At 35.2% G+C, this 27,606-nt stretch overlaps 1 protein-coding gene across 16 annotated transcripts in view; it reads left to right on the top strand.

The window, feature by feature from the left end:
* Positions 1–27,606, top strand: part of DLG1 (discs large MAGUK scaffold protein 1) — a 255,373-nt gene that overhangs the window by 6,656 nt on the left and 221,111 nt on the right. For all 16 annotated transcript variants that reach the window (XM_023623539.2, XM_070243488.1, XM_023623543.2 and 13 more), the window contains exon 4: positions 13,367–13,533. In XM_023623539.2, coding sequence (XP_023479307.2) covers positions 13,367–13,533 — 167 coding nt within the window. The remainder of the gene's footprint in view (positions 1–13,366; positions 13,534–27,606) is intronic.

The following is a 27,606-nucleotide window of genomic DNA, read 5'->3' on the forward strand; positions in this document are numbered from 1 at the left end:
TCAGAAATTGAATTCAACTAATCTGAATTCAGAGCCTCTCCTCACCTTCAACCATTAGGATGTTCTTTATCATAAATTGAGTATTTTAATGCCATAACACTAACAACAAGCATATTTTACAGATGTTGACTTGTAGAGTCGGTGACATTTTTTAAAACAGTTTTTACTTTGAAGGAGAATGTTAATAATCACGGACTGATGTTTATAGCGATGACATTTACACATTTTGAAAAGTGCATTTATGTAGTAAGCAAGATTTGTGAACTTCCAGCTATTATGGTAAAATGTCAAAATTTCTTAGATTTTTGTGCTTATAATTGGTCGCAGTGATGTTACATTTTGGTCTGTTGTTAATTTCATGTGTGTGTAACTTTGTGGGCTAGGGTGGAGAAAGGAAAACATTTATCACAGGATTTGGATCAGAATATTATCTAAAACTTTGTGGAATTGGAGGGAAATTTCAGTAACTTTTTAGTTGGTGGTTTTGATTGAATTGGATTCTTACTTATTTGCTAATTTGCTTACTACTGCTCTGAAGCAGCTTTGATTATGTTGAATGTGGTGAATTCTCTTTAGAACCTTGTTATCACAGAGCTGTAAAAGAAACTAAATATTTCTCCTAGTCTAAGCTGTTTCATCTTGTAGGGTCAAATTTTTCCTTTTCTAATTATTTTTCCAATACGCTATCCAGTGTAGGACCAGGTATTACATTTAGTTGTCATATCTCTTTAGTCTCCTTTAATCTGGGCACACTTCCCCAGCCTTTCTTTGTCTTTTATGTAATTTACATTTTTGAAAACTATAGTTCCCCTCTGCTCTTTTTTTTTTTTTTTTTGTGAGGAAGACTGTTGCTGAGCTAACATCTGTGCCAGTGTTCCTCTGTTTTATGTGGGATGCTGCCACAGCGTGGCCTGATGAGTGGTACTAGGTCCGCACCCGGCATCTGAACCTGCAAACCCCTGGCTGCTGAAGCAGAGTTAGTGCACTTAACCACTATGCCACCGGTCTGGCCCTGATCTTAATTTTTTATATAGTGTTTCTTACTTGGGGTTTGATATTTGCTTGTGATTAGTTTCAGGTTATGTATTCTATAGGGTTCTGTACATCTAGAGGTACATGATGTCTTCTGCCCTTCATTGGTGATGTTAATTTTGATCACCCAATTACAGAATTGTCTGATTTCTCTACTCTATAGTTACTCTTTTTTTCTTAACCCTGTGTGGGGGAGACACTTTAACACCGTGCACATACTCTGCTCTTTAGCAGAATTTCCACTTTGACTTAGCATCCATTGATGACACTTGCCTGACCCAGTTTCTACTATGTTGAAAATGGCAGTTTTATAATAGTAGCACTCCTCTACATTTTCCACTTAACACCTGGCATCTTACACTAATCAAGAGCCCCCCTCCCCTATCTATCTATCATTTTTCTTTCAATAATTGATAATTTATCATCATCCTTAATGATTTTGGTGCTTGGATTGTCTTAGATTTATCTAGAGGGAACCCTCTCAAGCTTGCTCTTTTGTCCTTATGACATGCCCCCATCGTTTTTTATTTTTGGCGCTTTATTGCTTTTTGGCATAACAAGATGTTCCAGGTTCGTCTTGTACATATCCTGCCCCAGCTTCCGAATCAGCCATTTTTCTAAGAAGTTCTGATTCGTTTTGATACACACCTTGTCTTAAGGAATGTGCATGTGAGTACCCTATGACTGTTAGTCAAATAGTATTTAAAGTGTTGAAATACTTTATTTTTGGACACTGGCCTGACATTTTTCCTGTTTCTAGTGTGTGAAACACAAATTGTAATACCTACTTTTAAATTTTGTATGATATTCTTTTCTCCTTGAGGGTCAAAATGTCTTTTTAAGTGTACATTGGTTTAGAAGGAAGCGGAGTATTTGTACTTGAGTAGATTTGGCTGTTGTATATTTTAGTTATAAAAACTTTGTACTTGCTTTGAGTCAGCTGATACAATTCTTTTTCCTTTGAAATGGCAGTGATATATTTCAGTGTTTTACAGCTTTCTAGTTACCTTCTCTAACTCTCCAAAATGGAATTTATTATAAAAAATAATACATGTTCCATGTAAAACATTAAGATCAGATAAAGGTATTTTATATACAATATTATGAGCAAGAGAATTCTCACATCAAAGATAACCTCCTAATTCTTAAATGGGGTAAATATCCTTCTAGAATGTTATTCTTTGTGTTTCTCTATACACTTTGATTTTGCAAAACAAATTCCCCAGACAAGTAAAACACAGTAGAATTGTTTCCTGCAAGAGAGTTAATATTTAAAATCAGGGTGTAAGGTGAAAAATCACATCAGATTAAAATTATCCTTGAAAATCAAGAATTTAACACCGTCTCAACTAATGCAATTGTTTTTTCCTTTATGGAAAGAAATAATTTCTTCAGTTGAGTAACAGAATTATCTGGCTTGTGTTTTAAGTGCCCTCTTATACTAAAAGCACATAGACTTACACTTGGCACGGTGAGACATAGAGATGCTCACATTATGAGAGGGACCTGAAAACGGAGAGCACCTGAGGGAACAATCTTCTCCTTCCTCATTTTCATTTATGACATTCACTTGTTGGATGGACTAATAGGTAGGATTGCCCTTTTTTGGCAGAGGGAGGTGCTGTAGTTGAATTTGCTTAAGTGTATATTGTGTGACTTCTCTGTCCTATACATATTATTTTTATCCCACAAAATTTTTCATTGGATGTCTTTTCGTATCAGTAGATTTGTACCATTTTAAATGACTATGTTGTATAGACTATTGTAGTTTTATTAGTGATTTCCTTGGAGCATTTAGGTATATAATTTTTCTGAATTATAAACAATGTTGCATTTGTGTGTGCCTCTTTGTTCTACATCCTTTATTATATCCTTTGGATAAATTCCTAGAAATGAACTGCTTCGTAAAAGGGGACACGCATTTTAAAAAGGCTTTTGATGTAATTTGTTAAATTACTCTCGGAAATGTTATATCAATTTAATTTTTTAGGCTGTATGTGGAAGAATGACTAATATACTATACCTTAAACAATGGAGAGTATTGTCCATCTTTTTAATATTTTCAACTCTGATATGTGGAATATACTTTTAGTCATTTTGATATTTTATTGTGTGTTTCTTTGATTAAAGCCATAACCAACAATGTAAGAATTTTCTTACGTAGTTGTTTAGTTTCTTTTGTGAATTATTTGTTCATGTCATTTGCCCCTCCCACCACATTTTTTTCCTTTTTTCTTAGAGGTATAAAATCTACATTAGGATATCAACTCTGTCTGGCATATAAGTTGGAAATAGCTTCCCTTGTTTGTCCTTTGTTTTTAAACTTTAATTTTTAAAGTAACACATATTTATATAAGGTTAGATTTATCAGTATTTTTTTTTACTTTCTGCCCTAAGCATGGTATCATGCTTAGAAAGGCTTTCCTGTCCCCAAGATTATAATAACATTTACCTATATTCAAATTCTTTCATGGGTTCTGTTTTTAACATTTAAATCTTTAATACATTTGTAAATTAGTTTGAAATAAACTGAGATTGCTTGTTTGTTTAATATAATTTGTTATCCTCCTTTATACATTTAAAAGAATTATTACACTTTAATTTTTTTAGCAGTTTTAGATCTACAGGAAAATTGAGTGGAAAGTAGAGTTCCCATATCTTCACCCCCCCCCCCATTTCCCCTGTTATTAACATCCTGCGTTAGTATGTTATATTTGTTACAGTTCGTAAGCCAATATTAAGGTATTGTTATTAACTAAAGTCCATAGTTCACCTTAGGTTTCTCTCTTTGTGTTATACATCGATAAATGTGACATACACATTTGTTGCTTACACATTTGTTGCTTTGACATGTGTCTACCATTACAGTATCATACAGAATAGTTTCACTGCCCTAAAAATCTCCTGTACTCCGTCATGTTCATTCCTTTCTCACTCCTCCGGAACCCCTGGCAATCACTGATCTTTTTACTGTCTCTAGTTTTGCCTTTTCTAAAATCTTCTATAATTGGAATCATAAGTATGTAACCTTTTCAGATTGGTTTCTTTCACTTAGCAATATGCATGTAAGGTATCTCCATGTACGTTCATGGCTTGATAGCTCATCTCTTTTTATTTATTTTTTAATTTTGTAAAGACTTTATTTTTTAGAGTAGCTTTTGATTCACAACAAAATTGAGAGGAAAGACAGAGTTCCCATATACCCCCATGCTCTCACACATACAAAGCGTCGCTCATTATCAACATCCCCTACCAGAATGTTACCTTTGTTATAATTGATGAAGCTACGTCATTATCACCCAAAGTTCATAGTTTACCTTAGTGTTCACTCTTGGTGTTGCATGTTCTGTAGGTTTAGACAAATGTATAATGATGTGTATCCACCATTATAGTATCATACAGAGTAGTTCACTGCCCTAAAAATCTTCTGTACTCTGCCTCTTCATCCTTCTCCTGCCTCCAGCCCCTGGCAGTCACTGATCTTTTTACTGTCTCCGTAGTTCTGCCTTTTCCAGAATGTCATAGTTGGAATCATACAGCATATAGTCTTTTCAGATTGACTTATATGCAGTTAAGGTTCCTGCATGTCTTTTTCTGTGTGTGTGAGAGGAAGATTCGCTCTGAGCTAACATCCATTGCCAGTCCTCCTCTTTTTTTTGCTTGAGAAAGATTAGCCCTGAGCTGACATCTGTGCCAGTCTTCCTCGACTTTGTGTGTGGGTTACCTCCACACCATGGCTGATGAGTGGAGTAGGTCCGTGCCCAGGATCCAAACCTACAAACCTCAGGCTGCCAAAGCAGAGCGTGTGAAACTTTAACCACTCAGCCATGGGGTCAGCCCAACCTCCGTATCTTTTTATGGCTTGAGAGCTCTTTTGTTAGAGCTGAATAATATTCCATTGTCTGGATGTACCACAGTTTGTTTATTTGTTCACCTATTGAAGGATATCTGGTTGCTTCAAAGTTTTGGCGATTATGAATAAAGCTGCTATAAATATCTATGTGCAGGTTTTTATGTGGACATAAGTTTTCAGCTCGTTTGGGTAAATACCAAGGAGCACGATTGCTGGATTGTATGGTAAGAGTATGTTTGGTTTTATAAGAAACTGCCAAACTGTCTTCCAGAGTGGCTGTATCATTTTGCATGCATTTGTTGCAGTGACAAATGAGTGTTTCTGTTGCTCTGTATCCTTGCCAACATTTGGTGTTGTCAGTGTTCTGTATTTTGGTCTAATAGGTGTACACTGGTATCATGTCGTTTTAATTTCCCTGATGACACGAGGAGCATCTTTCATATGCTTGTTTTCCATCTGCATATCTTCTTTGCTGAGATGTCTAAGTCTTTTCTTAATATTTTTTCCATTAAAGAAAATATTATTTCCTCATAGAGATGTTGCCTATGTTATGTTAAATTATTACACATTCTTGAGTCTGTATTTAGACTTCCTACTCTGATCCTGACTTAGTACTGCCTTATTTCTTTAGTTTGAGAAATGTTTCATGGTTTGCTAGTTTCTCTGTTTAGAATGATATAAGTTGTCACTAAAAGCTGGAAAAGTTTCCTGAACCCCTTTTGAGGGTATTTCATGAATTCCGTACTTCCCTTACTGCCAGTGTCTGCAAACTTTGAATTCTAACAAGAAAATAACAAAAGTAAGTGAAAACTTTTTACTTAAAAGAAAATTTTACTTAGATTTCAGGACTTCTGAAATACGTGATCTTAGAGGTAGCCAAAAAAATTTTTTTTTGGTAGATAGAAATGATTCTCTATTCCATTGGACTAATTGCTTGTGTTCAAGTTTAATTTTTGAGAATTTTTCTATTGTGCATGTTGTAGCCTTATGATCCAGTAATATAGATCTTTGTTCAGGAACTGCGTTTATGGGGGGACCCAATTTAGTCCCAAACAGAGAAAGCACTTGCAAGGCTATAAATGTAAAATGAGGAATAGATTGTGATAGAACTGGTCCAGGAGGCTCAACAAAATTAATGTTTTCAACTGAGTCAACTAAAGGGTAGTTTTTCTCTAACACGTTTTAGCATTCCTGCATTTTTCTATTTTCTTGCTTTAGTGCATCATTATTTTCAAAGGAAGTTTTTTTCAAGGTAGTAAATAAAAATGTAATCAGTTATTTTAATTGTATGTCTGGTATGTATCTGGGTGAGATATCTGGATTTCAGATAAATATGGAATCACTCTTGTCTATTAAATGACAATCATTTCTACTCCTGTGTTCTTCCATTTTATTTACCTTTTCACAGTAAAAGTTTTAAGTTTAGAGTTGAACTCAAGTTAAATGTTTTCATTGGTTTGTTGAAGGACTCCCATCATTTTACTCTGGATGGTAAATTTGCCAATTCCTGATAAAATAGTCTTGAGAGATGTGACTATTGAAGCATTATTTTGCTGTGGTTACATTTTTTTCATGGTATATATTTTGATATAATTATGAGTAGCCCTTATTATTGAGATTGGATGTTGAAACGTATAAAATGACTTATATAAACCAGAACTGAGGAATTTTCATTGTCTGTCAAAGAAGTTAATTTTCAAATTTTTGAATACATGTTTATTAATAGAAATTTAAAGTAAATGTATGCTTAAGGTTATATAGCACCTTAAAATACAGCCATCAAATTTTTATAAAAACCTGTCTTTAGGTGTTTTAAATTGAAAAGCTTTAGGTGTTATATAACGTCTTTTCCTCAATTTTTTCCATCTCCCAAAGACATTATTGTATCATATCTCATCTTTTAAATCTTTTCTTCTTCTAAAACGTATTCACTCCATTAGTATTCATTGGTTGCATGTTTTAAATGTTAAGAATAAACTCATTAATTTCTCTATTTTCATGAAGTTTCATTAATTTAACTTTTTTAAACATTTTTATTGAGATTATGATAGTTTACAACCTCATGAAATTTCAGTTGTACATTATTGTTTGTCAGTCGTGTTGTAGGTGCACCACTTCACCCTTTGTGCCCATCCCTCCTTTTCCCTGGTAGCCACTAATCTTTTCTTTTTGTCTACATGTTTAACTTCCACGTATGAGTGGAGTCATACAGAGATTGTATTTCTCCATCTGGCTTATTTCACTTAACATAATACCCTCAAGGTCCATCCATGTTGTTGTGAATGAGATGATTTTACACTTTTTTATGGCTGAGTAGTAGGGTCTTTTGTTGCCCCATATGAATTTTAGGATTCTTTGTTCTATTTCTGTTAAAGAATGTCATTGGGGGGCTGGCCCTGTGGCAGAGTGGTTAAGTTCGCGCTCTGCGCTGCAGGCAGTCCAGTGTTTCGTTGGTTCGAATCCTGGGCGCGGACATGGCACTGCTCATCAAACCACGCTGAGGCAGCGTCCCACATGCCACAACTAGAAGGACCCACAACGAAGAATATACAACCATGTACCGGGGGGCTATGGGGAGAAAAAGGAAAAAAAATAAAATCTTAAAAAAAAAAAAAAAAAAAAAAAAAAGAATGTCATTGGGATTCTGATTGGGATAGCGTTCAGTCTGTAGATTGCTTTACGTAGTATGGACATTTTAACTCTGTTTATTCTTCCAATCCATGTACATGGAATGTCTTTCCATCTCTTTATGTCGTCATCAATTTCTTTCAGGAAAGTCTTGTAGTTTTCGTTGTACAGGTCTTTCACTTCCTTAGTTAAATTCACCCCAAGGTATTTTATTCTTTTTGTTGCCATTGTGAATAGTATTGTGTTCTTGAGTTCTTTTTCTGTTAGTTCATTATTAGAGTATAGAAATGCTACTGATTTATGTAAGTTGATTTTATTACCCTGCAACTTTACTGTAGTTGTTGATTATTTCTAATAGTTTTCCAGTGGATTCTTTGGGGTTTTCTATATATAAGATCATGTCGTCCGCACACAGCGAGAGTTTCACTTCTTCACTGCCTATTTGGATTCCTTTTATTCCTTTCTCTTGCCTAATTGCTCTGGCCAAAACCTCCAGTACTATGTTGAATAAGTGGTGATAGAGGGCATCCTTGTCTCGTTCCTGTTTTCAGGGGGATGGCGCTCAGTTTTTATGATGTTGGCTGCGGGTTTGTCATATACGGCCTTTGTTATGTTAAGGTAATTTCCTTCTATCCCCATTTTGTTCAGAGTTTTTATCGTAAGTGGCTGTTGGATCTTGTCAAATGCTTTCTCTGCATCTATTGAGATGATCACGTGGTTTTTATTCCTCAGTTTGTTGATGTGGTGTATCAAGTTGATTGAGTTGCGGATGTTGAACCATCCCTGTGCCCCTGGTATAAATCCCACTTGATCGTGATGTATGATCCTTTTGATGTATTGCTGAACTCGGGTTGCCAAAATTTTCTTAAGAATTTTTGCGTCTATGTTCATCAGCGATATTGGCCTGTAGTTCTCCTTTCTCTTGCTGTCCTTGTCAGGCTTTGGTATCAGAGTGATATTGGCCTTGTAGAATGTGTTAGGAAGTGTTCCATCCTTCATAATTTTTTGAAACAGCTTGAAAAGTATGGGTATTAAATCCTCTGTGAAAGTTTGGTAGAATTCCCCAGGAAAGCCATCTGGTCCTGGGGTTTTATTCTTTGGGATGCTTTTGATTGCTGTTTCAATCTCTTTCCTTGTGATAGACCTTGTGAATCTTGTGAACCTTGTGGTCTGTTCAGATTGTCTGTTTCTTCTTAACTCAGCTTTGGGAGGTTTTAAGAGTCTTAAGAATTTATCCATTTCCTCTAGGTTATCCATATTGTTGGCATATAGTTTTTCGTAGTATTCTCTTATAATCCGTTGTATTTCTCTGGAGTCTGTTGTTATTTCTCCTCTTTCATTTCTGATTTTGTTTATTTGAGCTTTCTTTCTTTTTTTCTTTGTAAGCCTGGCTAGGGGTTTTTCAATTTTATGTTCTCAAAGAACCAGCTCTGTTTCATTGATCTTTTCTACTGCCTTTTTTTGTTTCAATAGCATTTATTTCTGCTCTGATTTTTATTATTTCTCTCCTTCTGCTGACTTTGGGCTTTGTTCTTCTTTCTCTAATTCAGTTAAGTGTAATTTGAGATTGCTTATTTGGGATTTTTCTTGTTTGTTAAGGTGTGCCTGTATTGCGATAAATTTCCCTCTTAATACAGCTTTTGCTGTATCCCATATGAGTTGGTATGGCATGTTAACTTTCTTTTAAGAATAACTTGGAGTTTCAGACTTTGGGCATGTTAAATAGATTTTTGGGAAAATAGGAGAGATTGAAATTATTCTAAGATTTACCATGTTTGTTTTTGTCTTCTATTTGACTTCTATTTGCATAGTAGCTTCTGTTTTACTTTATGTAGAAATCTTATGGAACTCAATGTTGTACTCCCCAGTTTAAACAAATCTAAAGAAAAAGTAGAAAGTAATATTTTGAATCCTAGAATGTTATTTTGTAGAAATGCTTATCTTGTCACAACGATAATTTAACCTTTTTTTTTTTTTGCTAACTCATTATAGTTATCATCAGTGATATAATTCTCTTCTCACATATAATGTAGATTATAAAGAACAAGGACTGCTGATAGCATGGGGAATATAAAATATAAGTACTTTGGACTCATAAGAAAAGCTCAATGTGTGTGTGCAATTTTTCCAGAGGGTTCCCTTTTTGATTAGGTGCATCTTTGAAAAATCTTTGCTGATAAACCTGAAGAAATTCTAACGAAGTAGTTTCTAAAGAAGTGTTATTATATTGCTCATCTCTGTAGTCTTGGGACACCCTAAAGATGAAGAAATGTGGTGGACAAACGACATAAAATGTATAAACTATGCCAAGTTAGTCAAGATGGGATATGGGTCAAGAGTAAAGATGTCTGTGTGTGTATATTATATGTATATATATTTTTAAGGAAAGTGATGATAACTGACAAACTGTCATATGAAAAACATTACTACACTGTACATGTGTTAACAGAAATATGTCAGTACTTTTGCATAATGTTTTAGTCAACCAAGTATGGTAACTAAGATATTTTTTAGTTGGGTGTTACCTGGCAGTATTGGTTATCCTGAGCTCAGTAAGCAACAAAGATATCTAAATAGCTAAAATAGATATTGTAAAACCCACATATTAAATCCCATGCACTTTACTCATTTAAGCTCTCCTAGACTCTGACTCAACTTGTTTTTTCATTGTGATAAAATATACATGACATAAAATAGACAGTTTTTAAGTGTACATTTTAGTGCTGGTCAGTACATTCACATTGTTGTGCAACCTGTCACCACTGTCCGTCTCCTGAACTTTGTCATGATCCCACACTGAAACTGTACCCATTAAACAGTGACTCCCAATTCCCTCCTTACTCCAGGCCCTGGGAGCAACTGTTCTTTCTGTCTCTATGAATTTGACTATTCTAGGTTCCTCATATAAGTGGAATCATGCAATATTTGTCTTTTTGTATTTGACTTATTTCACTTAGCATAATGCCTTCAAGATTCATCCGTCCATATTGTACAGTGATCAGAATTTCATTCCTTTCAAAGGCTGAATAATATTACACTGTATATATCACATTTTGCTTATTAACCATTTTTCTATTAATGAACATGTGGGGGGTTTTCACCTTTTGGATGTTGTGAATAGTGCTGCTATAAACATTGATATATGAATATCTGTTTGAGTCCCTGCATTCAGTTCTTTTGGGTATATACCCAGAAGTGGAATTGCTAGATCAAATAGTGATTCTGTGTTTTAATATTTTGAGGAACCACCATACTGTTTTCCACAGCAACTGCATCATTTTATATTTCAACCAGCAAAGCACAAGGTTTAATTACTCCACATCCTCAGCAACACTTGTTATTTTCTGGTTTGTTGATAATAACCATCCTAATGGGTGTTTACTCAGCTTATTTTGTTTTAAGCCTAATATAGTTAGAATAATATGGATATTTGGTTCTCTAGTGCATAGGAGCTCAGGTACAGCAGATTAGAAAGGACTGTTTGATAGATGAATATGAGACCTACTTGAGGCATTTCAATTGACAAGCAGGGTACAGCTTTTGAAGAACTCATGTAGGGATCACTTTACTCTTTGACTTTACTACATGAAATGAGTTAAATGATAAAATGTTACTCTGTTTGAATTATATTAGTCTATATATCTCTTGTCCTGTACAGTAACTACTAGCCATATGCAGCTGTTTAAATTAATTAAACCTAAATAAAATTATAAATTCAATTCCTCCGACACACTAATCACATTTTAAGTGCTCAATAGCCGTATGCATCTAGTGGCGATCATACTGGACAGTGCAGCTATGGAACATTCTTATCATTGCTGAAAGTTCTTTTGGACAGCACTGGTCTAGATTTTTGTTAGAGATGTTATTGAAGGGTAATATAGCAGTGTTTCTATTACTTAATTATAGAATAAAAGATCACATTGAAATTTAAGATTTGCAACTTGACTTACAGTAATGGAAAATATAATAAAAATTTTATGTAGTGATGTGGTCAACTTATCATAACCAATTAATCAGTACTCATTTAGTGCTCTTGGGAGCATAGTACTATACTGGGAGCTGTGGTATTTTTTGTCGTTGTAGGAGATTCTCTCTCTATATAGATCTATAAATTTGTGTCTCCTACATATATATCTCTCTTAGATATATAGAAATATATGTCCTACCATATAAATGTACATATATATGCTCACACACCTGTGTATCTTCTACCAAAAAAGTTCCCTCATATTTTCTAGAGAATCGTCCGTATTTAAATTTCCCTGATTGTTGTCACAGTGTGTTTTGTAGCTCATCCCCACCCCGCCACACACACACCAGTCAAGGCCCAGACACTGCAGTTGCTCGCTATGTCGTTTTTGTTTCCTTTATACAGAAAAATCCTTACTTTCAAACAGTTTCTTTTCCCTTTCAGGATGTTGACTTTCCAAAGAAACTGGGCCGGTGGTCTTGTAGGATGTCCTCTTTTGGATCGGTTTCATTGTTTGCTTTTCTGGTATCATTTAACTTGTTCCTCTATCCCCTGTATTTCCTGTGAGGTAGAAGTTGATTCTAAATACTTGATTTAGATTCAGGTTAAACAGTTTTTGGTAAGAACACTTTGTAGCTGATGCTCTGAATTTGAGTTTTTGATATTTTTCTTGATGGTTATGTGAATAGTTTTATATAGTGATTCATGGTTTATAAAATGCACATATAATTTTCTCTAGTAATATTCTTAATGCCCTGTGAAGTAGGTTAATATTATCCTCACTGTGCAGACCTTAGTTTTTATTAGCTCTTTACTTAGAAAGTTCTACAGTTTACCAGTTACTAATACTGAAAAGGAAGTTTCTTGTCTACTGGTTTAGTACATTGTTTTTTAAAGGAGATACTAATCTTTTCATCATAGTGAGAAACAAGAAGTAAAATTTATTCTGTTAATGTTATTTACAGTTATTGTGTATGATTCTATACAAGATAGTGCTTACCATTGGTGTTAAATAATGATTTCCCCCTTTAAATACCAACTCAAAATTATATCAGTAGGTGAATAAAGAACTAACAGTGGTGAACTTAAACCTTATATAACTCCCACTCAGAGCTTCTGAGCAGCATGAATAACCAATGTTAATATATTAAGTTCATGTAACTCCAGCTGACAGCAAAGTAACTTGGTTTTCTAAAGTATCCTGTGTTTCTATAGGTGAGTTTATGGTTTGTTTGAGAGTTTTGTCATACCTTTAATTATTTCTAAAATAATATAAAATTCTTAATTTACTGTTTCCAAATATTTGAACTAGAGGATATCTAAAAATACTTCTAATTTGGTTTTATTTTAACTTAGTTTTTTGTTTTATTTTGGTTGGAAGGGCAGTTAAAACCACTTGGGTTTACATTCCCAGCCTGGATATTGGTGGTACAAAGATATAAAATATCAGTAATGACTCGTGTCTGCAGAATTCATGATAATGATATTAGCTACTGTCTGTTATGAGCCTATTATGTGCCATTGTGCACTTTGTATGTATTACAGTCAATCCTTGTAACAATTCACAAAGATAAAAGGCGAGTTGTTAGAGGTTGAACGTGCCTAAACGTGTAGCTAATTGGTGATGAGGAGGGATTTGAATTCGGCTCTTAGAAGGGTAAAACTCTTAGGACTTTTATGCTGTGCCCTGCAAGTTCTGATGTGACTGTGACACAATAAAATAAGCAAATATTCACTGTTTAAGTACATTATAAGATTGGACTTATTTTACTAATCTAGAGTAAAAATTTTGCTTTTGAGTTATGTTGTTTTATCAATGCACAGTTTAGTTAGACAATATAAATACTTTTCAATTTTTCTTTTCTTTTCATCACCTCTAGATATTCAAGAATTCTATGAAGTGACCTTATTGGATAATCCAAAATGTATAGATCGTTCAAAGCAGTCTGAACCAATACAGCCTGTGAATACTTGGGAGATCTGCAGCCTTCCAAGCACTACTGTGACTTCAGAAACACTGCCAAGCAGCCTTAGCCCTAGTGTAGAGGTAAGATAAAATTCTTCCTTGAGCTGGTTTTCAGTGATAAGTTTAGTGGGGCTACTAAGTTTTTTCATTTTGTTAAAATGGATATTTCGTGAAAATATCATTTATAATGGAATACAGAAGATGGAATTAAAAATATTTTTGAAAAGAGAAGCTCAGAATCTCTGATGCCCCTGTCTTAACATATCGTGAATGGCTTGAAGTCTGAAATACTTGCTTTAGACTGTTAAAAAGTACTTTGCGTGATAGACCTCAGTGAGGCTCCCTCTGTGTGACAATTAGATGGAAACTGTACTTTGAAGAGATGGTTTTACTCTGGTATTTTTTTCTAAGATATAGAATATAGTTTTGTGGTTTGGGGCAGTTTAGTTGATACATTTATCCCAAGGATTCTCTGTTTATTGTCTTCAAGGATTGTATTATTAAAACTCACTAGAGACTGACTAATAAATTTTAAGATCAGCATTGGTTTCTGTGTAGTTAAGTTTGTCTATTTCTTTGAGTTTTCATAACTATTTTTTAGTAGTGTTCTTTTTTTTGTTGTGATGTACTGTTTCTGGAGGAGTTAGATATGATGTAACAGAGGTATGAAGCATTTTGTAATGAGGATTCTCTCTGAGAAACATTAGTCATTTGAAGGTGGTTGTCTGACTAAACTTGATTCTGGTCCCTTCCAGTTAGTACTAGAAAAGTGCCTAGAAAATTGCATCAGTGAAAAGTAGTGGTGGGCAGCAATCACACAGCCCTTTGATAATAAAGTAGACAGTTTCTCAGTTTTCTTTTTTAAATGAAGTAACTTAGAATTATAGAACTTTAGAGCAGGAAGAATCAGAGAACATCGAATCCCTTTCCTTCATAAAGATGAGGAAACTGAGATCCAAAAGAAAATGAACGATTTGACCCAGTTTATTCAGCTAGTTTGGCAAGTCTGCCTTTGCATTTCAGACCTTTTAATACCCAGTTCACAGTGCTGATGGCTAATCCTGGTATGTAGTTACATGTTTCTCTCTGCTTAGAGAGTCTAGCGTTGTATTGTCTCTGTGTCCTTATTTCCTCTTTTATTTTTTTTCATCACTTCCTCTTGGATAGTTTCAATTTTCATTCCTTTTAGTTGACATTTACATTTATGATAGTCCATTTCAAATATATTTTTAAGATATTAATCAATAATACAGTTTCTATTTCATGCTTATTGTGGTCCTAGGTTAAAAATTTTACTTATGTAAGAAACATGCTAAATTTTAAGAGAATTAACTTGTTAATTAATTACTAATTTTTTTCTATTTTCTGATTTATGATTCTCAACTATCATTATAAAGCATGGAGTTATTATAGTCAATTCTTATAGTCAATTTGCTTGTTTTTATAGGAGATTGTTTAGATCATGGCTGGCTCAGTGTAACCAGTAAAAGTAAACGTTTATTAAGGTTAAATAAGTGGACAGTTCTGCAAGCTGAAAGTTAATTTCCATGTATATTTCAGTCAGAAAGATCAACAGTGCATTGACTTCCATCAAGAATGGTATAGGAAACATGTCAATGTTTATAAAATTATGAGGTACTGTTACCTAGAATGCTGTGAGCAGTGCTGATTTCTGCATCTCCTAAAAGGTAGTCTTACAGACTTGATAAAGTTACCTAAAATGAATAGGAGAATAAGAACTTTTAGACTGTAAATGTCAGATCTTATTAGTTAGGGAAATGGATGAGAAGAGAATATGATTGCAAAATGTTGCGTAAGGCCTGGCACGTGGAAAATACTCTAGTAATGTTTAAATCTGTACCCATTCGTGAATGGACTTAGTAAGGGGGAACATAGGGATGTGTCCATCAAGTCCTAGATCTTTAAAAAGAGGGAAAAATATGTGTGTCAACTTGAGTGAGCTAAGGTCAGTTAAAGGGGAGTACCATTTTACAGAGAGGACAGAATACCTTGACAAATGTTGTCTGAAAATGTAAATACTGTTGGAACACATTGATGGATGATAATGACTTTTAAAAGAAGAAAGCCTGGAATATTTGGAGGTTTAATTTCTATTTTCTTGAAGCGCAGTAAGAGAAGGAACGTATATTACCCTATTACCCATTGATTTATGTTCCTTTGGACAGAAAGCTTGGCTAAGTGGCCTTTGACTTGATCTCGTTTCAGTTCCTCCTTAAGACTCTTAGGGGCATAATCCTTAGGACTGAAAAGAGACTTAAATCATTTAATTCACCTTGTTTTATAGTTAAAGAGAATCCACTGACCCAAATTAAAACAAAAGCACAAAGTTTTTATTGGACTATAAATTGAAAGAAATCTGAAAATCATGAAAATATTTTGGACAAAATGTATGTTATTATTACTCTTGTGCACTAATTCTTGGGTAAAAGAGTAAGATAGTCTTTTTCTGACAAAATTGTATACAGCATGATCTTTCACTTCACGTTCACTCTTGCAGGGCTATCATAAAGAGGGTTAATTTTTCAAAAAGTATTTGAGATTAATTTCTGCCAGGGCTTGCCTCTCTTATTTTCTTAAAGTGAAAGTCTTTGTCTTGTGACGCATCCATCCACTTTTCTTTGTTGTCCGTTTTTTTTATGTTTGGTAACTGGTCTAACTCTTGCCAGATCCTCACTTGTCAATTAATTTGTAGCCTTGTAACTTTGTTTCTTCTGTTTCTTCTGATGTAGTAAAATAAAAATCAATACCATTTATTTTTTAAGTGGCATGATTAGTATCCCATTTTCTAATGACTTTTTTTGGTTTTGGTATGTTTGTCGTTTACTTTGAACATATGCCTAGTGAGATGTTTGGAGTAATTTTTGCTTAATATTAATGATTGCTTCTGTGTGATGGGAATTTTTTTACTACCTTTTTCTATTACATTTTAAAAATAATGAGCATATGTTATTTTTGTAAAAACAAATCTATTCTAAAATGAGTGAATTACTTTTAGAGGTGGTAAGGAAGAGTATTTGAAAGGAAGCAAGATGCAAGAGTAGGAGGACTTGCCTGATTTAATGAGTAATTCCAACAGAAAAGGATGCACTATCTTGTCTTAGTCCTTTCGGGTTGCTGTGATGGAATACCATAGACTGGGTGACTTATAAACAACAGAAATTTATTTCTCACAGTTCTAGAGGCAGGGTAGTCCAAGACTAGGTCACTGGTAGATTCAGTGTCTAGTGAGAGCCCACTTCTGGGTTCATAGGTGGTCATCTTCATGCTGTGTCCTCACATTGAGAAGGGGTGAGGGAGCTCTCTGGGAACTCTTTTATAAGGGCACTGATCCAATTCATGAGGCTCCACCCTCATGACCTAATAGCCTCCGAAAGGCCCCACCTCCTGCTACCATCACATTGGGGATTGGAATTTCGACATAGGAAGTTTGGGGGGATACAAACATTCAGTCTATTGCAGTCCTATTCCTGACAATACAATATATTTTGAGTGGATCAAAGATTCAAAGATTAAAAAAAACAAAACCTTAAAAATAAACTTTTTAATGATTTTTGGATAGGGAAAGCTTTTCTAAGTATGACAACAAACAAAACCCAGAAAAATCAAAAGGAAAGGTTAAGAATGCTGACTTTGTAGAATTTCTTTGTGGGCTTTGCAAATTTTGGTTTTCTGAACTTTGATTATAGAACTTCTGTATCTTGAAAGGTACCATAAACAAATGAGAAATGATACACTGGGAAAAAAATTTGTCACATGAAAAAGGACTAATTTCCAACCCTCTCAACTCAAGAAACCTCTTATAGATTGGTAAGAAAAAAAGCCAACATACAGTAGGAAAGTGACCAAAGGATGCAAATGGGCAGTTCAGAGAAAAAGAAATACAAATGAACCAATAAACCTATGAAGAGTCACTTGACCTCGCTTTAAAAAATTCAAATTAAGTTAACAGAAAATTTTGAACTAATTTGATTGTCAAAGATTAATTAAATGTAAGGAAACAGAAACTCATACTGTTGGTAGGAGAGTATAGTGATGCAACCTTTTTTTTTTTTAATGAGTTCATAATAGTTTACATTGATGTGAGATTTCAGTTGTATGTTATTTCTTGTCTGTCGCCACATAAGTGCTCCCTTTCACCCCCTGTGCCCACTCCCCCACTCCCCTTCCCCTGGTAACCACTGAACTGTTTTCTTTGTCCGTGTGTTTGTTCATATTCCATGCATGAGTGAAATCATCTGGTGTTTGTCTTTCTTGGTCTGGCTTATTTCGTTTAGCATAATTCCCTCCAGGTCCTTCCATGTTACTGCAAATGGGATGAATTTGTCTTTTTTTCTGGCTGAGTAGTGTTCCATTGTATATATATATACACCACATTTTCTTTATCCAGTCATCAGCCGAAGGGCACCTGAGCCAACATCTGTTGCCAATCTTCTTTTTCTTTTTTTTCTTCTTCTCCTCAAAGCCAGTGCATAGTTGTATATTTTAGTTGTAGGTCCCTCTGATTGTGCTGTCTGGGATGCCACTTCAGCATGGCCTGATGAGCGGTGCCATGTTCGGACCCAGGATCCGAACTGACGAAATCCTGAGCCACCAAAATGGAGTGCACAAACTAAACCACTCAGCCGCAGGGCCTGCCCTCCATTGTATCTTAATTAAAAAACTTATGCCAGTACCCATTGTGCCTTTCCTATTTACTACCTGCTCCCTCTTCTTCAAAGAACCATCCTGATTTCTAACACCATAGATTAATAATAGAGTCATATAGTTTGTACTCTCTTATGTCTAGATTCTTTTTTCTTATGTTTGTGAATTTCATCCATGAATTGAAGCTTTTTCATTCTTATTCCTGTAGAATATTCGATTATGTGATACACCACAGTGTATTCGTCCCTTCTGTTGATGGGCATTTGACTTGTTTCCAGTTTTGGGTTAGCGCTGCTTTGAACAGACTTTTACAGTTGTTTCTGCCATAGCACAACATATACATTCTTTTTAACCCCTCCTTTTTGGGAAGGGGGGAGGAGTGAGGAAGGTTGGCCCTGAGCTAACATCTGTTGCCAATCTTCCTCTTTTATTTATTTTTTTCTCCCCAAAGTCCCAGTGTGTAGTTGTATATCCTAGTTGTAAGTCATTCTAATTCTTCTATGTGGGATGCTGCCATAGCATGGCTTGATGGGCGGTGCATAGGTCCACACCCAGGATCCAAACCAGTGAAACCCTGGGCCCCCAAAGTGGAGTGTGTGAAGTTAACCACTGCATCACTGGGCTGTCCCCAACATGTATGTTCTTAAGAATCACCACGCTGTGCAAAGTTGTGCAATAAAAACCACAGGGCTTAAGAAGAAAATGGAGTTAGTGACTCAAAACTTAGTTAGTGACATATATTTAAAAAAAGATAAGAGGGCCAGCCCAGTTGTGCAGCAGTTAGTTGGACACATTCTGCTTTGGCGGCCCAGAGTTCACCGGTTTGGATCCTGGGTGCGCACATGGCACCGCTTGGCAAGTCATGCTGTGGTTGGCGTCCCACATATAAAGTAGAGGAAGATGGGCATGGATGTCAGCTCAGGGCCAGTCTTTCTCAGCAAAAAGAGGAGGATTGGCAGCAGTTAGCTCAGGGCTAATCTTCCTCAAAAAAAAAAAAAAGATAAGAGCTTAATAAAAATGGCACAGTTTCACACGTTAAATGGTGAAGAAATACATAAATACTACAATAAATATGACATTTTACCTTGAAAAATATCTTGTTTGCTTTGGGAATGTGTGTCTGGGTTGTAGCTTGTGCGTTATTGTTAAGTGCTGGCCGGGGGAGTTAATCTGAAATTGGATGGAAAGTTGTAGCACCAGATGTGAATGAGTGTGCTTTATAACACTTAATGAACTGAAGTCTGAAATGTGTACATTTTCTGTATTCCTATGTAGCTCATTTCATCTGGGTGCAATTTTCTGCCCTTACCTAGTGTTTCTCATGGAGAGGATCAAGCATAAGCAAACATGAAATTTGCATTATGTTCTGATTATTCCCTAAAATATTAATTATGTTGACACAAATTTGCATTTTCAAAATGATGTTATGGCAGAACTGAGTGTGTGTGTTTTTTCATGCATTTGTGTGTGCATTTCTGGTCTGTATATACCCAGTTGTGAAAATGATAATGATATGTGCATATGTTTAATTGTAGAACATAATGACAATAGTTTTGCAAAGCGATTATGCCTGTTTTATAATTACCACCAGTATGTGCAAGTTTCACTTGCTTCACATATTTGCCAATGCTTATTATTGTCAGTCATTAATAATTTTAACCATTCCAGTAGGTGTGCAGTGGTACTTCATATTGTTCTATTTGCATTTTCTCTATCATTAACAAGATTAACAATTAACAAGTACGTTTTCATATGTTTATTGTTCATTTTGTTATCTTTTCTGAAGTGTCTATTTTTTTATCTTTTATCTTACTGATTTGTAGGGGTCTCTATCTGGATATGATTTCTTTGTCAGATGTATGTGTAATAAGTATTTTCTCTCTCTCTCAGGCATTCTTTTCCTAATTATATCTTTTACTGATCAAGATTTCTTAAATTTAATATAGTCCAATTTCTCGTTAATGCTCTTTGTGCCTACTGAAGTATTTTCCAACCCCAAGGTCATAAAGATATTCTACTATATTATTTGTCAGAAACTTTTATTTTGCTTTTCACTTTTACGTCTATAATCCATACTGCAATTTGCAAAATTTCACATGAATCAGCATTTCAGTCTCTGTTCTTTTTTTTTTTTTTTTTAAAGATTTTATTTTTTTCCTTTTTCTCCCCAAAGCCCCCTGGTACATAGTTGTATATTCTTTGTTGTGGGTCCTTCTAGTTGTGGCATGTGGGACGCTGCCTCAGCGTGGTTTGATGAGCAGTGCCATGTCCACGCCCAGGATTCGAACCAACGAAACACTGGGCCGCCTGCAGCGGAGCGCGCGAACTTAACCACTCGGCCACGGGGCCAGCCCCAGTTTGTCTCTTTTCTTGCCACTCTAGTCTAAACCACCCTTACTTTTTGTCTAGATTATTGTAGTAGTCCCTTGAATTGGCCTGTCAGCATTCACACTTGCCCCTCTTGAATTTATGACTGCTTTGCTCAAAGATTACCTTTTAAAACTGCACATCATGTCATTACCCTTCACTGGCTTTTGATTCCTCTCAGAGTGAAGTGGGAAATCCCTAATAAGACTCAGAAATCCTAAGTTACTTCACCACTGCCTGTTTGTTCATTCATTCTTTAGAACTCTTTTCTCCTTTGGCCACTGGTTCCTCTTAGCTCAGAGTCCCCACATAATTTTCCTCTGCATAGAAGGTTCTCCCTTCTTTTGCCAGCTGCTTCTCATTTTTAGCTTTTCATTTTATTTTATTTTTTTGTTGAGGAAGATTCACCCTGAGCAAATATCTGTGACCATCTTCCTCTATTTTTTAGTACCTGGGCTGCCAGCACAGCATGGCCGCCAACAGAGTGGTATAGGTCTGCGCCTGAGAACTGAACCTGGGCCGCCAAAGCAGAGTACACTGAACTTAGCCACTCGACTACCAGGGCTGGCCCTAGCTTTTCATTTTAGATGTCAGTTCAACCATTCACTCATTTATTCAGCAAATATTGAACACCGTTATGTATCATGCATTGAACAAGTGCATTAACAAAACAAAGATCCCTGTTCTCATGGAGCTTACATTCTAGTGGGAAAGCAGGTAATAAACACTAATTTAATAAATTATCTAGTATGTTAGAAGGTTATAAGTGATATGGGAGGAAAAAAGAGCAGATTAAAGGAGTTAGAAATACCAGATTGGGGAGGTACTTGACAATTTTAAATAGGGTGTTCGCTATAGGCCTCGTTGAGAAGGTGTTATTTGTACACAGAGTTAGAAGGTGATACAGCTATTTGGAGGAGTGACCAGTGCAAAGACTCTAAGACTCTATGTGAGAAATAGCAAGAGGGCCGGTATGGCTAGAACAGTTGAGTAAGGGAGAGAGTAGTGGGAGATGAGATCAGAGGGTAAGGCAGGTGCAGATCATGTGAAGCTTTTGCAGGGTTTTGGAGCAGGAGTGACATTATTTACCCTAAACTTTAAAGGAATCAGTCAGGCTGTTTTGTTGAAAATATGCTGTAGTAAGAGTGGAAGCAGGACACCTGTTAGGAGTCTGTTTCAGTGATCCAGTTAAGGATGGATGTGGGCTTGAACCAAAGTGGTGATAACAGAGGTGCTAAGTGGCTGGATTATGGATATTTTGACTGTAGAGCGCAAGGGTATGAGGGCAGATTGGAAAGGGGTTCGTGAGAGTAAGACAGACAGAAATCACTGAGACGGTCAATGGTCATTACAGGATCACTTCCTGATAGAAGCCTTCCTTTACCGCTCAGATTGTTGGAGCCTCTATTATAGCACTTTCTGCCTCTTCTTGATAATATTCATCACTGTTGTTAATTAAATGCTCAAAGGTACATTGTTTTGTGTGCATTTTTGTCACTTTTTAGACTGTAAGTCCCTGAGGTTAGGGACTGTCTTATTTACTGAAATCGGTGTGGTCTTTGCACATAGCGGTTGTTTAGTAAATTTTTTTTGAATGAAGTGAGAACTGTGCTTCTTTCCATATTGTAATTAAGTAATAGGCTAAGGGTGATTATATTTTTTTCTAACTTTTTGTCATAAAAAATTTCCAAGTACAGTAAAATTGAAAAAATAATACAACAAACATCCAGACAGAGTCAACAGTTACTAACATTTTGTCATATTTGGTTTTTTTGTTTATGGTTTTTTGGAAAACTGCTTGAAAATCAGTTGCAGACATCATGCACTTAAACTATAAAAACTTCAGCACACATCTTCTGTGAGTAAGAATAGTCATTCTCCTGTATAACCTTAGTACTATTATCACACCTGAGAAAGTTAACAATAATTAATTTTCTCTTCAATCCATATTTATAACTGTCCCCAATCTATCTTTTAGGACTTTTTGTTTTTTTTTAAAAAAATCAGAATCCTGATAAGGTTCGTATATTGTGTTAGATTATTAGTCTCTGTTTTTATCTGAGTTTCCCTGATAGCAGAACGTGAGGCGGAGGGCTTTCATGCTATTACTTTATTTAGGGAATTCAACCTAGAGAGCACAAGTGAGGGAAAAGGTAAATACGCTGAGAAAAAGGAAAAATTAATACAAGGATGCTTCCTGCCACTAAGTGTGACTGATTGCTGGATCCTAGGCATTGCATCCCTGAGAAGCCATATAAACTGCATCCAAGGAAAGAAAGGGAAAGAATTTATCTACTGGCTTCTAGTGGGCAACACTTCCCCTGCACTTTAGGGTTGTAAGTTTTGGGGCACAAGGGATATGGTGTCTGGTTTTGTGGTTAACAGCAAAGCCCCAAGTGAGGAGGTAAGAGGATGAGAAGTGGACAGGAGGCCAGAGGCACAAGGTGTTGCTAGGCTGCTCAGGGTGAAAGGCAGATGTGAAGATGTGGGGGTGAACATTGTAATGAGTCAGGAGGGCCCTCAAGTCTGATAATGTCTTTACTCTTTTATAATCTAGTGGAATAGCCCACTCCATCTTTTTTTTTTCCTTTAAATGACACTAACTTTTTGAAGAGACCATGCTGGTTGTCTTGTAGAATACCACACATTGTGTATTTGTTTAGTTTGTTTCCTCATGTTGTTTAAGTCATTCCACTCAGTCCTCTATTTCTGGCAACAGGAAGTTAGGTGTAAACATTGATCAGACTTAGCAGACTCCACAGTGATAGACTGTGCTTCATAGTGCATCACATCAGAAAACATACGGTGTCAGGTTGTTGCACTTGTGATGGCAAGTTCGACTACTTAAAGGTGCTGACCTCTAGATCCTTCACTGTATGGATAGGCTTTTCTCTTTGTACTTATTAAGTATCTATGGGGTAGTACTTTAGCACCTTGTATTGAGTGAATTTGTACCTGATTCACCCACTAATAATTCTTGCCTGAATCACTTATTTCTTTAGAGGTTTCAAAATGTTGATTTCCCCCCTTAATTTTATCATTCCATTTGTATTAGCTGGTATTCTTCTGTAGAAAGTGTTTTTCCTCATCAACTAGGAATGAGCTTTTGTTCCTCCTGAAAAAACAGGGTAAAGCTTATATTTTCTTTTAATGACTAGTTTTTAGAGTTTATACAATAATCCCCTTTAAAGGTGGCTAATAAGTTTTCCCCCTTTTTCTTGCTCTTTCTTTTTAAAAAACTATCACTGTGGACTGAAAGGTTTTTATTTATTCAGTGTTTACAATCCATTTTAGTTATTCTTTGGATGCTCAGATTACTCCAAATTTGGGGGCTCCCTAGAAGGGATCCCTTTGTGTCCTTTTGACATGCCCCCGTTAGCCTTTGAGCGCATCTTTGCTTTCTGGCCCAATTTTCCCAAGTTCATTTTGAACTTTCACTGCCCCAGAACTAGGATCATCCAGTAACGATGGTTTCTGTTTCTTTGTTCCACATGATTGCCTTTTCTTTGAGGTATTATCTTTGAGAAGTAAGAGTGTAGAGGCAGGTGACACAGTCTTCCAGCTTTAGCCTTTGCCCCAGAACTGGTAAAATAAAATTTGAGAAACATTGCTGGTTTAACATATTACGTTATTGCTGTTTTGAAAACCAACACAATATATTCTTTCTTCCTTTCTTGAAAAGCACTAATGTGTTGTATAGGAATGGATTATAGTAATAACCTTATTATTTTCAAATTGCATAGTTTAAAGGGCATATTTCCATATATGATAATATTTTTAGATGTCACAGGAGCATGGATTCTTGCTGTAATCTCCTAACATATATGAGGTTTAGCCAGATTTTGGTCCTCAGTACTTGGAGTTGATAATCACTTTAGAATTCAGCAAGCTGTAGTTGAGGGATGTTGTGACTGCCCAAACTTATGTTATTACCATGTAGGAAAACTGATATTAGAACTCAGAACTTCAGGCTTCAAGGCAGATGTTTCTATCTTACTTTATTTAATGACTGTTTCGGTAATTGGACTTGTTACCTAGACAAATGAAAATATCACAATAAAGTTAATAAAATAAGGAGAGAAAGAACTAGTTTTAATAGAGAAACATAACAGGCAAGTTGGTAAAAAAAAAATTTTGCAGAAATAATGAATGTAAGAAAATGAAATCCCTCCCTGCAGCCATGCCTGCTGAAAATAGTTTGGGATCATACATTCTGCCACGTTTTTCTATGCATATATCTAGTATTAATTTAAACAACTCCACAAATAATCACATTGTACTAGCATACTCTTAGCTTGTGTTTTTGTAGCGTTGTGTTTCAGCATATCTGAATTATGCTTTGGCTTTCTTTCCCTATCTGTATATATGGATATACCACATTCTTATTAATTGCTGCCTGGTATTCCTTTATGGATATTTGTCTTTTTTGATAGGCATTTGGCCCCTTTCTAATTTTTGTAATTACAGACTGCTGCAGTGAACCAGAGTGCCAATTATTTAACTGGATTTGAGCCTCTAAGAAAACTTGGGCATTTTGTTCTAAGATCTTCTTTTTCTAATGATAGACATTAGACTGATTTAAAATATGATTCCTTTTAATCTCTTCTCTGAAATAGGGTGTTTTTTAATTTAGTTTTTAAAACTTGAACTAAAAAGAACCAGAAAATAAGAACTATTTTATTTTTAATCCTTTAACATTCTTCCATTTTCTTAAAGAAAACCACTTCACTGTTGAGAGCCATTTAGTTTATAGTAACATTCCTAAAACTCGCTAAGTTTTGAGGATGGATAGATAAGTTCCATTTAAGGTTTCCATCAATTTTTAAGGTTTTTAGTTGTCAGTTTATATCATGAATTGAGAATACATATTATTTTTCTCTGCCTTATTTTTTCCTGAAAGGTAGAATTCAATACTGTTCAGATAGACTGATAACTTCTCTGTTAGAGTAGACTACTGCTTTGGTTTGCTTTCAGGAAGAAAGCAAAGGAAAATTTTAAAATAGTAATTTCATTTGTTTTATTCCTTTTTAAAAAAATACTTGCTTAACTCCTGTTTCTTTGATAAGAACATTTAAAGTTATGTGAATGCTACCAACAACTACCTTTTACAAATTCTACTTTGAGTTGAAGTAGAATATTTGTTATCCCTGAAATTCTTTGCTCCAGTATCTTTATTTGTGCCACTCCTTCCAACTGGAAAGTCTGTACCATACCCCATCTTGCATGGCCTAGCTCAGAAACCTTCCATGTGAGGTCTTCACCCATCTTTTAGCTGAAACTAATCTCAACTGAATGTCTGTGTACCTTTGGGATTTTCTTATGGGACTTATATTTTACTGTTATTTAGGCCCTTTTTCAGTCTCTCTTTTTAAAAAATTTATTATTTTGAAAAAAAATTTACATTTACAGAAAAATTACAAGAATAGTAAAATAAACTGCTGTTTTGTCACATTTGCTTGCTCTCTGTATACTCACACATATATATAAACTTTTATTTTATTTTTGCTGACCCATTGGGGAACAAATTACAGACATCATGGTCTTTTACCCTCAAATACTTCAGCATGTATATCCGCTAAAGTAGGATATTTTCGTAAAAAAATTTTTTTTTAGTTTTATATGAACATTTCTAAAAATGTCTAGTATACAATTATCAGACTGAGGAAATTTAAAATTGATACAATGCTATTATCTATACAGTGCTGCTGTCAGTCCATATTCAAATTCAGCACCCTTCTTACCTTTGGTACCATCTGTCCTGTGATTCTGTACCCCTGAAACAGCCCTCTAGCTCAATTCTTACTGTGGACTTTGGAAGAGAGCTGACAGACCTTTAAAGTACAACTTCGTGAATTGTCACAATTTTGAATTCCTGCCTTCAAAACAATTGACAGTCCTACATATTGGTGGTTGGCTCTGTTTCCTGTTTCCTTTATCAGTGTCCTCAAGATTCTTATCCTTCTTCCTGATGCTTTGTTTCTATAGCAGAATGTTTCTGACTTTCAGAGACAATACATCACAGAGACACTAGTGTTAACTCTCTCTTCCCATCACCAGATTTGCAGTGTTGTCTCTTTTAATTCCAGTTTTTAAGTGGTGTGTTATTAAAAAAATAAAATGTACGAAATTTGAAATAATGTACCACCCCTATGGCAGAGCCCCTGTAATTTAAAAATGTCATCAAGACCAAACTGATAGGTGTACCAGGTGCATTGTTCATGGAGTGTCTGCAAGTGATTTTGATGACCAGTATGCTGCTATTTTACATTCACTACTATATAGTTTTTTATATTTTTATGTTTATATCTTATAACAGTCTTCTCTCCGTGTTCAAATGATAGTTGCTAGTGCTAGAACTGAAGGACATACCCTGAAATCAATAACTTTGAAATGAAAGTGAAATGTAATGATATGCTATGAGAGAAGTGAAACAACTGCCATATTATGCCAAGCTGTTAATCTGGGAGAAAACATGGCAAAATATTATACAGTGACTAAGAAAATAAGTCTGTGTTAGAGCTTGAGTATGCCACAGTGATTGTAGATTTATGTGCTGCAAGAAGGCATCCCTGATTAGTCTTGAATTATGAGTTTTGATATATGACATTTTCAGTAACTCATTTAAATAATTTTCATTGTTCTATATCTGTATCTGCATCTAATAGTATCTTCACTATTAGAACAATGATAGCTCCTCATGTGCTCTTAAAAAAACCCAGCCCACTCCCCTTTTTTTGGATTGCCAAAGTGGTACATACTTATTTCAAAAATTCCTAATTTTATAGAAATATGTTTTCAATTATCTGAAATATGTTTTCAATTATCTGAAAGTTACCTTCTCGAATAATAAATACTAACAGCTTCTATTACGCTCTTGATCCTTTTCTCTTTTGGAGTCCCGTTTTCTCCTCTCCTCATTTAATATCTATAACCTCTTTCTCTCTCTTGGGCCTTTGCTCCCTTCTTTCCTTTCTCCTATAAATAAATATGTTCAAAGATTTCAGTAAAAGAAAAAGAAACCTAAACAGTTGCTTCTCAGTAGGACTCTATAGCTTTCCTGCTCTTCCTAGCTAAGCTTCTTGACCTTCTACTTTTTTCCTTCTCATTCCTAAGATATTGTAA

Source organism: Equus caballus, chromosome 19 (genome assembly GCF_041296265.1).
Source record: "Equus caballus isolate H_3958 breed thoroughbred chromosome 19, TB-T2T, whole genome shotgun sequence".
Taxonomy (NCBI): Eukaryota; Metazoa; Chordata; class Mammalia; order Perissodactyla; family Equidae; genus Equus; species Equus caballus.